Source organism: Lactuca virosa, chromosome 5 (genome assembly GCF_052849685.1).
Source record: "Lactuca virosa cultivar CGN04683 chromosome 5, Lactuca_virosa_CGN04683_v6, whole genome shotgun sequence".
NCBI classification, from domain to species: domain Eukaryota; kingdom Viridiplantae; phylum Streptophyta; class Magnoliopsida; order Asterales; family Asteraceae; genus Lactuca; species Lactuca virosa.
Genome location: NC_136430.1, coordinates 461,798,071 through 461,810,073, shown reverse-complemented (window position 1 = coordinate 461,810,073; position 12,003 = coordinate 461,798,071). Strand labels below are relative to the sequence as shown.

Sequence of the window (12,003 nt, the reverse complement as noted above, 5' to 3'; positions counted from 1 at the left end):
AATTCGATCTTATATATATGTGCACTCCGTACACACCGAACATATAATATAGAATACAAATCATAAACATGTTAGCTCACATAATAATTCCAATTACACAAAATGTTTCACGGCACTAAAATCACCAACATGTAGTTGTTAAAAGAGTCACACACTCTAAAACCTAAGAGTTCAACCACAAGACTAATTAGACCTCTAAGGGTCTAACTAGAGGTGCACATTTCAAACCAATTTTTTTAAATCTATCGAAAAAAAATTGAACAGAAACCGGTCTATCGAAAAAAATTGGTTTTTTAAACACAATTTCACTTAAAAAATTGAACTGATTATAACTAAAACCAGTCTAGAAAAAAAAAACGGTATTGTACATCTAGCTCTAACGCATACCAATTAACGAACTTTATTGGTGTGGAAAGCTTACATGAATCCAAAACCAAGAAGTTTAATCTACATTTTGAGATGTGAATTTTATATCTGTTGCTTAAAAAATAAGCAATACAGTAAATTATGTTTAACTCATAATGAAATTTAGAATAGTTACAAAAGGGAGAGTAACAACAAAATTAAAGAGCTTTTCCAGTTGACACACGATTGTAAATAATTGATTCGTTTTTTATAAGTTACCAAATGTTAGTTTTTATCATGAAGTTTATGATAATTCTTTTTAAATGGTATAAACTTTTACAAGGATATTTTAGAATATGATAGTTTTTTTTTTAATCGTGAACGATATGTCATTTTTTGTATTTGACTCTTTAAAAAACTGAAAATGGATTTTCTCCTGAATTTTGCAAAAATAAACATTGTAGAAGTTAAGATTTAATCAGGTCATCATTTAAAGACAATTATATAAATGATTATAATATTAGTTTATTACTAAAAGTTTAGGTTTAAGGGTAGTGGTGGGGTTTGAAGGAGGGTGGTGTCATATGAACACTTGTATATGTATATAAATATATATAAGCCAAACAATGACACATAATACATGCAAACCTCCTTCTTCTCCTCCTTCAATAATTCAAACCAGAATTCATCTTCTGGTTTTGAAGGTTCTAGATAGCTTTTCTCTTGCTCCATATAAAAAAGAACAAGCAATAAATTACACTAAAATTTGGTGGATTTTTTGGCAACAAAAAAAAAATATGTCGAATATTACAGGAGATGAAGGGAGTTTTTCTTCAGCAGAAGAAGCTCAAGGAAAGCAAGTTCAAAACTTGAAGAACCATTTCCATGGCGGAAATTCTAGCAATGCAACCACTTCACTCCCATCTCCTCCTAAAAAGAAAAGAAACCTACCAGGAACTCCAGGTTTTATATATATATAATAATTAATTAGTGTACTAATTGATATATGGTGTTAGAACACAAATCCTTTTAGTGTCTTTACGAATTCATATACATATTCATTGCTGAAGTAAGTTAAAGTGATTAATAATTAATAATGTGAAACTTGTTTTTGTATCTTAGACCGAAAGGTGTCGTAAAGATGTTACCGCCGGTAATCTAATTGGGCATGTTTTGTCGGCAGTAACACCGCCCCCACTTCTTTTTTTACCCGCCGTATTATGCCGCCAGTTTTCTTCCACCCGTGGTAAATTGGACTTTTGATTCCATTGTGGCTCTTGATTGGTCACTTGTAAATGTAATTTTTTTTTATTTCATAGGTAAAAAAATTAACAAACCATTATCATGGGCAAAAGTTGTTAAGAAATACAAATGCTTACATGGTGTCTATTAGTTTATATGGCATACCAGTAAAAAATTTACTACACCCTATAGTCTTATATAGTCTTATATTCCATTAAACTCAAAATGTATAGGTTGAAATAAAAATATATATACTATACAATTCTAGTTTGTTAAATTTTGTATGTTGTTTACACTTGTTATTATTTTTTTTAATCAGCTTATAATGAAAGTGATTATTATATAATTTTATTTGATTTTTTTATTAGATTATTATATAATTTTTTTAGATAGATAATAAAAAAATATATCTGAAATAAAAAAAAAATAAACAAAGCCAACATCTTGTCTTTTCAATTGCCATGGTTGAATAAAAGTATTTTAAACACTAGTTATGCTACTTATTCGCTTCATCATCATACGATGGTTTCATAATTAAGTAATTAACCATCAAACTATTTCGGTTAATGGACATGCCATGCATTAAATCTTCAAAATACCAATTTAATAAAAAATAAGAATAAGAAATAAATATTTATAACAACATTATTAATATTAAATAATATTCACTTTTAAAAAAAATTAACATACAGGAACAATCGTCGATGGATATCAATAACATGCCCAAAAAATATAACATGACTCGATAGATACTAGATGTATGCCAGCGTAAAACGGCGACGTCGAATATCTCTTTTGGTTAATAGTTTTTTTACGGGGAAATAATTATTAAAATTTATTATTAGTTTTTAAATAATAATAAAAATTATCAATTTTAAGTAAAATATTTATTTTTAGAGCTTATATTTATATTGTCTATATCTAAATTAATTCATATACATGACTTCAATATTTTTATTTTGCTACAAATTGAATTTATTAATAATCTTTCTTATTTATGTCTTCATATTTCTGGCAAATATTAATGATTTATTTATTTATATATGATTTGTACAAAAAAAAAATTCTAACTTATACCTCTTAAAATTCAAGATATGATGAATATACTTTATAATAGGGAAAATGACAAATACGCCGTATGAAGTTTCTAGGGTTTACTTTTTTAGTCACTTAACTTTTTTAGTGGTTTTTTAAGGGAACAAATTTGGTTTTGTCGGTTCCAATAGGTCTTTTTTGAGAAAACGAAGGGGTAACCCGGTTACCCCCTTATACCACCTCATTTATTTTTATATTTTAATAAATTAAAAAAACTAAAAGGTCTCACGCCATCTCTCTCTCTCTCTCTCTCTCTCTCTCTCTCTCTCAACTTAAATCAACCTTGCTCCACCATTGCCATCACCTTCTTCTTCACTGGAAACCACCATCGTCCGCCATAGAACCACCGCAGCCCTACCCCAAACAACCCTGATATATGAACCTTATTTCCTATTCGATCACCGTTGGATTGGGAAGGCAGAAGCAGCAGACCTGCTGTGCTACCACCACTCGTCGTCGCTGTTGTGATGGGTGGTACCCATCATCACCGGTGATATTCAACACCCATCACTCCTGCTCTTCTTGGCTCTAATAGGTGACGACCAGAAGAGAGTAATGACGATGAGGAGCTCGCCAGAGGAGACCCGTAGAACTACTCTATTTAATTTTCGACCTAAACACCTCCAAAACAGAAAAACAACGGAATAAGGAACTACATATATCTGTTTAGGACCGAACCCATCACCGGGACCATCCCGTCGGAACTGTTCATGTCACCGGCCACCATGGCAGGTGTTGACTATTCTTGGAGATTTTTGAATGAGTTCTGAACAGAAAAGAAAATGGGTTACCTAAAATTGATGGAGGAGTAAGGAAAAATGATTGGAAGCTGCTTGAAGGTCGAAAAGAGATGAAGACAGGAGGGAAAATGGTGATTCTCGCCGGTTCTTCTTCTCCGGTGAACAGTGTTGATGGTCCTCTTTGTGGTCGGAGGCTTGCTTCAACTGGCCATGGCGGTGGTTTGGTGGTGATTGGATCAGCAATCAAAATAGAATGAAGACGAGAGGATGGGCTGAAGAAGGCAACATCTTTGGTTGTTGCTGGGTTTTTTTCTGGAGAGAGAGAGAGAGAGAGAGAGAGAGAGAGAGAGAGAGAGAGAGAGAGAGAGAGAGAGAGAGAGAGAGAGAGAGAGAGAGAGAGAGAGAGATGACCCCAATTTTTGTCTATATGACCTATAAACCGGCTAAAACAAGTAAAGGGGACTAAAAGAACAGGTTGCCTACAACTTGGTTCCCTCATAAAGTCACGAAAAAACTTTAAGTGACTAAAATGGTCAACCCTAGAAACTTCATAGGGCGTATGTGTCATTTTCCCTTTATAATATAGTATAATATAGATATAGATATTGAAAGTTTTTTTAATTGTTTAAAACACAAACCACATTTACAGCCATGTAATTTTTAAATTTCTCACTATTATCCTCATGTCTTCAAATATAACTTAAAAGACCCATTCTTGGAGAATGATTTGTATATAATATTTTTTAGTCATAGATAACAATTTATGTTTTAGACGGTTGTACCGTACAATTACATAAAAGATAAATTGTTGTGTATGGCTAAAAAAAATATTAGGTATGGATCATCACCTTTCTTAAATACTTATACATAGGATTGTGCACATTTATGATCTTCATAAATAATTAATAAAATTACTTAATTTATTTTTTTATTTTGTAACACAGATCCTACAGCAGAAGTTATTGCTTTATCACCAACGACACTCATGGCAACCAACAGATTTGTGTGTGAAATCTGCAACAAAGGGTTTCAGAGAGACCAAAACCTACAATTACACCGACGAGGCCATAATCTTCCATGGAAACTAAGACAAAGAACTAGCACAGAGACTAGGAAGCGAGTGTATGTATGCCCAGAGCCATCTTGTGTTCATCACAATCCAGCTCGAGCATTAGGTGATCTCACAGGGATAAAAAAGCATTATAGTAGGAAACATGGAGAGAAAAAATGGAAATGTGACAAGTGTTCCAAGAAATATGCAGTTCAATCTGATTGGAAAGCTCATCAAAAGACATGCGGCACTCGAGAATATAAGTGTGATTGTGGCACCATATTCTCAAGGTTTTGTTTCCAAACTAGTGGTTTTATCTTCTTTTAATATGAAAGCTTATGGATCATGAATTTATGTTTTGTTTTTTTTTTTTAATGTGCAGGAGAGATAGCTTTATAACTCATAGAGCATTTTGTGATGCATTAGCCGAAGAAAACAACAAGGTGAACCAAGGGATGTTACAACCTCAACATATGCATGATCATATAATGTCATCAAATTCAATCGACTCTGGGAACATGTTAATGGGTTTACCCGATTTTAACAATTATGAACCAAAAGACTCGATTAAATCATTGCCTCGTCAAGACTTGGTTCCAATGCCATTCAAGTCTTTAAACATGTCAGCAGACATGTATTCGAGTAGTTCTGGTACCCTTTTTGGAAACCCAAGAGGTGGGTCATCATCGTCTTCTGGGTTACAACTTAGCTCGACAAATGGGTCGTTGGGCTATGGATACTTCCAACAAGATAGTAAGGTTGGGGGACTACTTCATGGTCTCGCAGGCCATATGTCTGCTACAGCGTTGCTTCAAAAAGCGGCCCAAATGGGTGCTACTGCAAGCAATGGGGTTAATTCTCCGATGATGCAAAAGAGTTTTGTTACAAGCATGACAGGGTCGGATCAAATCAATTCACATAGGCCAAGGCCTGTATCACCTTATGGAATTCAACGGACAGGGGGTTATGATAGTTTTCACATCCAACCTAATCAAACAACTATGATTGGAATCAATGACGGGAGTGAAGGGTATAATCCCTTGCAAAAGCCCGACCCACAAGATTCGTTCGGGCCAGACCCTAATCCAAATATGAATGATTTGGGAATTTATAGTGAATTGCTGATGGGAGGTCATCAAGATCATGAAACTACAAAGAACATGGAAAATCATGAAGATAGAAGTGATGAAAACTCCACCTTGATTCAAGAGAGAGGGAAAATGAGTATGACGTCAAAGTTAGGCGGCAATGACATGTTAACGGTTGATTTCTTGGGGATCGGAGGATCAAGATCACTAAATATTGAGGAACAAGAACAAAGATTCAACCGGTTCGAAGCAACAACCCAAATAATGAATCCTTTTCAGCAAGAACTTATTCATGGTGAGTCTTCAGCCCATGAAAAACCCATTTGGGAATAATAAACCAACAGGCAAAAGCCCATTAATTTTCAAAAGTTCTTTTCCATAAGATGAAGTACTTTGGGACTCACAATCATAATGGACCTCATGGGCTAAACAAACTTGGTGCTCTAATTGGGATAATGGGACCCGCCAGACTCAAACACTCGAAGAGCCAAACTATACTTGTAATAATTATGTAATCATAGAGTTAGTATCAGGTTTTGCGGAAAAGGATAGAATATTTTGATTATTTCACCTAATATTTTTTTCATATCAATTGTTCAAATTAATCTTTTTTTTAACAATATGATTTTATTAAACTAGTAACTAGTAAGAAGTTAGAAAAACATTGTTACAAAGAATTACAAGCAAAAGAAAGGATAAATAAATACTTTAATAAATATATTATCTAAATTAGCAAATAATATGACAAAGTAGAATTTAAGTTTTAGCTATCTTTTTAAAACATTTAAATCAAAAATAATTTGTAAGACAATAAATATGCATAATCGTGTTATACTGATTAATGGAAAAATACATTAAAAAAATAGTTTATTAGATATGTTTTTAAGATAATAATTACTTTAGATACGAAAGAATAACTTTTACGGACCGGTGTTTTTGTTTTTTTGTTAACATGTGTCCAATTTATCTTTAAAGAGTTTTGGCAGCAAAAGTTAAAGAAATAAAATGGATGGTGCTAAAAGGACACCCTATATAGACACCTTTAGTAAAATAATTTTTTTTACGCTTTTATGTTATATTGTTTTCCGAAAAAAACTTATTCAAAAAGTAATCAATCATTAAATTTTATCATTTTTTAATATTATTCTATTATTATTAGTATTTAAATATTACTTATTCTAATAACATTTAATTACTGATATATTTACTTTTCAATTAATATTTTATTTTAATAAAAATATTCCACAATACATCTATACAACTTTCTACTTATTTATTAACAAAATATATACCATACGAACCATTTGTTAATATTTAGTATGTTTTTTAGTTTTCAAGCTAAACCTAATAAATATAACTAACTTCAATATCTTCTCTTATTGATAACCAATGTTTTCTATATTTTAATATTTTATAATCCAAGAAATAAAAATAAAAATGTATTAAATATTTAATTGAAAACTAATAATATTAACAATAAAAAAAATATAGTGACGTTACATATATCTGCAGTGACCATTGTTTCGTGCGCGTATTTTTAAATAAATATCTATTCAAATAAAACAAATAGAAAATTAATAAATAATTTGATTAGTTTGAAAGTTAAAAAAAAAGGTGGTTTTTTAAGTGTTTAATCGTTTTTTTCGTTTACCACAAAAATTCTTAGGGATGTTTTTTTTTATTTAAATTATATCATTTTTTCTAGCATGTTTTTTAATAAATAACAATAATCTTTTTTATTATTTTATTATACCATCAGTTTTTTCTATATAAATTAAAAGTGTTTATAATCGAGTGTGTCGTTTTTTCTTATATGTATTATTTAATCTTTATAAATTAAAAAAAATTGTTTATATAATATAAATTAGTTTTACAAAAATAACCAATTAAAAAATCAAAAGTAATAAATAACTATTATATAATAATTACTTAAAAAAGAGAGAGGAACGTCGTCATTAACCGGCGTCGTCTTCCATTAACCACTGGCATCGTCCCCTTAGTCGGACTACATATTTCCTAGTTTTTGTCACAAATGTATGTTCACGATTAATTATTTTGTATTATTATCATATGAAACTAAGCTTTATGTTCAAAATTAAATTTATCATTTATTTTGTAGTATCTTTATTATTTTTTGAAGTAAAAAAAATATGTTATGCTACATGTAAGACGCAAATTTAGTATTTATAAGTGGAAGTCAAGTTATTTAGTTAATGTTTGTTTACAATGTTTAAAATAACTTTTTTAGAATAATATATTAAATATATTTAATGTTGAAAAGTTTGTATACAAACCATTTAGATTATATTTTAAATGGGTCGTTGCTTATAAAATACTTGATTAAAAAAAACTATTAATTATAAATGTTAATTATTCATATATATATATATATATATATATATATATATATATATATATATATATATATATATATATATATATATATATATATATATATCTTCATAATATAATTTTTAAAAGTAATCATAATTAATAAAAAAACGTGTCACAATGATTAAAAGCTAATTATTAAGGGGTAGTATTAAGTAGTGAGGGGTATGGATAAATGAGGCCTTCTAATATTACCCCTGTAATCATTATTTGTTAGGTGTCTGATTTATTTTCTGACAGCTTTTAACTTTTTTAACCAATCCATTTAAGAGAAGGTTGTACTTCTTGAAAACTATGAATTAGTGGATATGAACCCTTTCCAAGTAATATTTAATATTTATATCTTTAACCCTTTAAGTTGAACATTACTTACAGTTTATATCCTTTTTAGTTTCAAAAAAAATACTTTCTCCCCCCCCCCCTCCTCAAAATATTAGTTTATTATGGTTGTGTTGTATTTTAATTTTTTTAATTAAATAAAAATATTTTTATATCTTTTATAAAAATAGTATTAATAAATTCTCCATAAATAAACCTATTATATCTACATTAATTCAAGAGCAATATTATCATTAATCACATTACTGCTAACATTAATATAAAAATAAACATATTATATTTTTCATTTTATATAAACTAATCAATGAAATTAAAATGATTATCATTAATAAAAAAAATTAACAAATTTCTATATCCACCAACCACCACCTTCAATACTACCGGTATCTCACTGCCACCTTTAACAACCACCTCACACTTATATTTTTTAAATTTCATATTATATGTAAATACCCTCATAACAATCTTATTAAATATTAATAACTTGCTTTTTGTTTGATGAATTTCTTTTTCTTTCATATCTCGTTAAGCATTTTATTCATAATCATATAATCATATGTATGTTTTTTTCTTTACCTTTTTCTAAAATACAAAACATTAATTTTAAAATAGTTTTTTAATAGATTATTTAAATTTTAAAATATAAAAATAAAGTGTAAAAAACATTAATTTTTAACTTTTTTTTATTATTTTTTCCGTCGAAAATATTAATTTATTGTTGTGTCGTATTTTTATAATCAAATAAAAATATTTATATGTATTTCAATTTATAAAAATAGTGTTAATAAATTATCTATGATAAACTCAATAATATTATAATAAATAGATTTATTTGTGAATAAAAAACTATTAATCATAACTTAATTATTAAAACAACTAATGATTAATAAAAATATGTAATCATTAAATTAATTAGTAAAAGTAATGATTAGAAAAATGATTAGAGGGTAGGGATAAGTGAAGATGGGGTAAGAATAAATAAAGCCTTATTGGGAAACGTTAAATGAAGCCTTATTAATACCCCTTTTTATCTTCCTACCTTTTTAATTATTACAAATTTAGCCAACCCCTAAATTTTATATTTTTAAAATTTATAACAACTTTTTCAAAGTTTTAACCAATAAACACAAAGTATATTCTTTTAACACATTAAAGAATGTGTTCAGTGCATGTGACGCTTTAATAAGATTTCTGGCAAGTTTTGAAGTTGTTTTAATCGGATTTCCAACCACGAGAATAAACCCACATTCGGCCACCAACCACCGTTGTCAGCCACTACCGCTTGTCGTCGGTGGCTACCGGAAAGATCGGGAGAGAGAGAGAGAGAGAAAGAGAGAGAGAGAGAGAGACGTCGCCATTATCCAACACCGGACCATCTATTTCGCTCGTCGTAATCGGACAAGCGTGAGAAAGAAATACTCGTTGGAGCGTTGTACAGATGGGTGAAACATCGCCAAAAATCTGAAAACGTCCCTTGAAACTATTTGAATCGTCAGAGCGTGAGAAAGAGATAGTCATAATCTGAAAACCTCGCCGGAAAGCACATGACACTTCGCCGAAAATCGCCTGAAACGTTGTCGGAAATCGCATGGGCAGTAACTGGAAATCGTGTGAATAGTGATCGGAAATCACCTCTCTCCCGTCTTGGTGGCTAAGGCTTAAGAAATGGTATGCTTTTTATACTTGAAACTTTAGGTTGGGTTTAAGAGATAGTATGCTTTTTATACTTAGAACTTTACATTAACAACCTACCAATTTTAAAGATATTTCATTTTATACCCTCTAACTTAATATCTTTTATAATTTTTGTATATGTATATTTATTTAAAAATAAACATCAATCTTTTTATAAAAAAATATTTAATACCATTTATGTATTTTCTTTTAATCAAAACACTAATTTTTATAATAGTTTTAAAAATTGAAAATATTTATATATTGTGAATATATGTTTTTTCTAATTTAAAATATTAAATTATTTGGTGTGATTTTTGTAAATAGATTTATAAATATTAATTATTTATAGGGTTAATGTCATAAAAACCATCAACTTTTCAGAGTTTTGTCGGTTTTGCCCAAAGTTGAAATTTATGTCCGTTTTTACCCAAACATTTTCGAAAAAATGTTCGGTTTTACCCTTTTACCGGTGATAACAGGTTTTCCAGGTAACCAGTATATTAAATTCGCAAAAAAACCCTTAAGTTTACTATTTTTTTGCGTTTTTACCCTTAAGTTTATAATATTTTTTTACACTTTTACCCTAAGTATATTTTTTTCATAATATATATACTCATATGATTTTTCTGCTTGAATATGTATAATATGAAAAAAAAATACATAGGGTAAAAGTGTAAAAAAAAATTATAAACTTAAGGGTAAAAACGTAAAAAAACTGTAAACTTAAGGGTTTTTTGCGAAGTTAATATAGTGGTAACCTGTTATCACCGGTAAAAGGGTAAAACCGAACATTTTTTCAAAAATGTTAGGGTAAAAACGGACATAAAATTCAACTTTGGGCAAAACCGACAAAACCCTGAAAACTTGAGGGTTTTTATGACATTAGCTCTTATTTATATAGTAAATAGATTTATAAATATTAATTATATATTAAAAAATTATTAATCATAAATATGTAATTATGGCTTAATTATTAAAAGTGATAATAATCATTAGTGGGTATTAATAAATAGGAATGGGATATGAATAAATAAAGCAATTATTAATCTGTTTTTCAAATAAAAAATAATAATTAGGTTGCTTAAATAACGAAATAAAATGTATTTTCTTCCTACTCTAATAAAAAGATTTTATCTAATTGTTCATGTAGGAAAAAGATTTTATCCAATTGTTCATGTAGGATAGAGACATGAGTTTGAACCCCCTCCCTCTTCTCAAAGTTTTTTTCACAGTTATGAAGATATGCCATTTTCCCTTCAAAAATTTGGTTTTCTACAACTCTCATCCTCATTTCAAATTAATTTACAAATTTTATACAATTATTAAAGTGACTTTTTTTAGAAGATTAAAGATAGATCTCAGATCAAGATACCCTCAACTCGGAGTACAAGAAGACGATGTTCCGAAAACAACATTTAGGACTCGGTATGGTCATTAAGAGTTCTTAGTTATGCCTTTGGATTGACCAACGCTCCAACAATGTTCAAGGACCTCATGAATAGTGTTTGCAAACCGTACTTGGATAAATTCGTGATAGTAGTTATCGATGATATATTGATATATTCACAAACCAAGGAAGAACACAGTCAACACTTGCAAATAATCTTGAAACTACTAAGAAAAGAAAAGTTGTACGCCAAATTCTCCAAATATGAATTTTGGATTGGAAAAGTACAATTTTTAGGGCATGTGGTTCGCAACAATAGGGAATCATGTCGACCCTTCTAAGATTGAAGCAATTAAGAATTGAGAAGCACCAAAGAAGCCAACAGAAGTGTGTCATATCTTAAGGCTTTCTGGCTACTACTGTAGATTCATAGAGAATTTCTCTAAGGTAGCCAAGTCGCTTACAACTTTAACACAGAAAGATATGAAGTTCAACTAGGAAGACAAACAAGAAGCTGCTTTCCAGAAACTAAAACAAATGCTAGGTAATTTGTGACAACTTTCAATTTCCGGTCAAGTCAAAGTCAAATAAAGTCAACGAGTCAAACCGGTAAACTCAACTAGTACTTGTATGATAGGACTTACTCTA

General features: G+C 29.5%; 1 protein-coding gene across 2 annotated transcripts; it reads left to right on the top strand.

Annotated features, from left to right (window-relative positions):
- Nucleotides 1–998: 998 nt before the first annotated feature.
- Nucleotides 999–6,124, top strand: LOC145116187 (zinc finger protein GAI-ASSOCIATED FACTOR 1-like). 2 transcript variants are annotated; one of them, XM_079052542.1, is made up of 4 exons: nucleotides 999–1,308; nucleotides 1,468–1,591; nucleotides 4,367–4,763; nucleotides 4,856–6,124. In XM_079052542.1, exons 1-4 carry the CDS (start codon nucleotides 1,231–1,233, stop codon nucleotides 5,892–5,894), a joined length of 1,638 nt encoding a protein of 545 aa, XP_078908668.1. In that variant the 5' UTR covers nucleotides 999–1,230; the 3' UTR covers nucleotides 5,895–6,124. The 2 variants fall into 2 exon arrangements, with proteins under 2 accessions (XP_078908668.1, XP_078908669.1); XM_079052543.1 differs by lacking the exon at nucleotides 1,468–1,591.
- The last annotated feature ends 5,879 nt before the right edge of the window (nucleotides 6,125–12,003 follow it).

Excerpts from the sequence above, each read along its gene's own strand:
- LOC145116187 (XM_079052542.1), top strand. The coding sequence starts at position 1,231 with ATGGCGGAAATTCTAGCAATGCAACCACTTCACTCCCATCTCCTCCTA. Across the intron at positions 1,592-4,366 it reads CCAGTTTTCTTCCACCCGTG|ATCCTACAGCAGAAGTTATT; the intron begins GTAAATTGGACT and ends TTTGTAACACAG. Across the intron at positions 4,764-4,855 it reads TGTGGCACCATATTCTCAAG|GAGAGATAGCTTTATAACTC; the intron begins GTTTTGTTTCCA and ends TTTAATGTGCAG.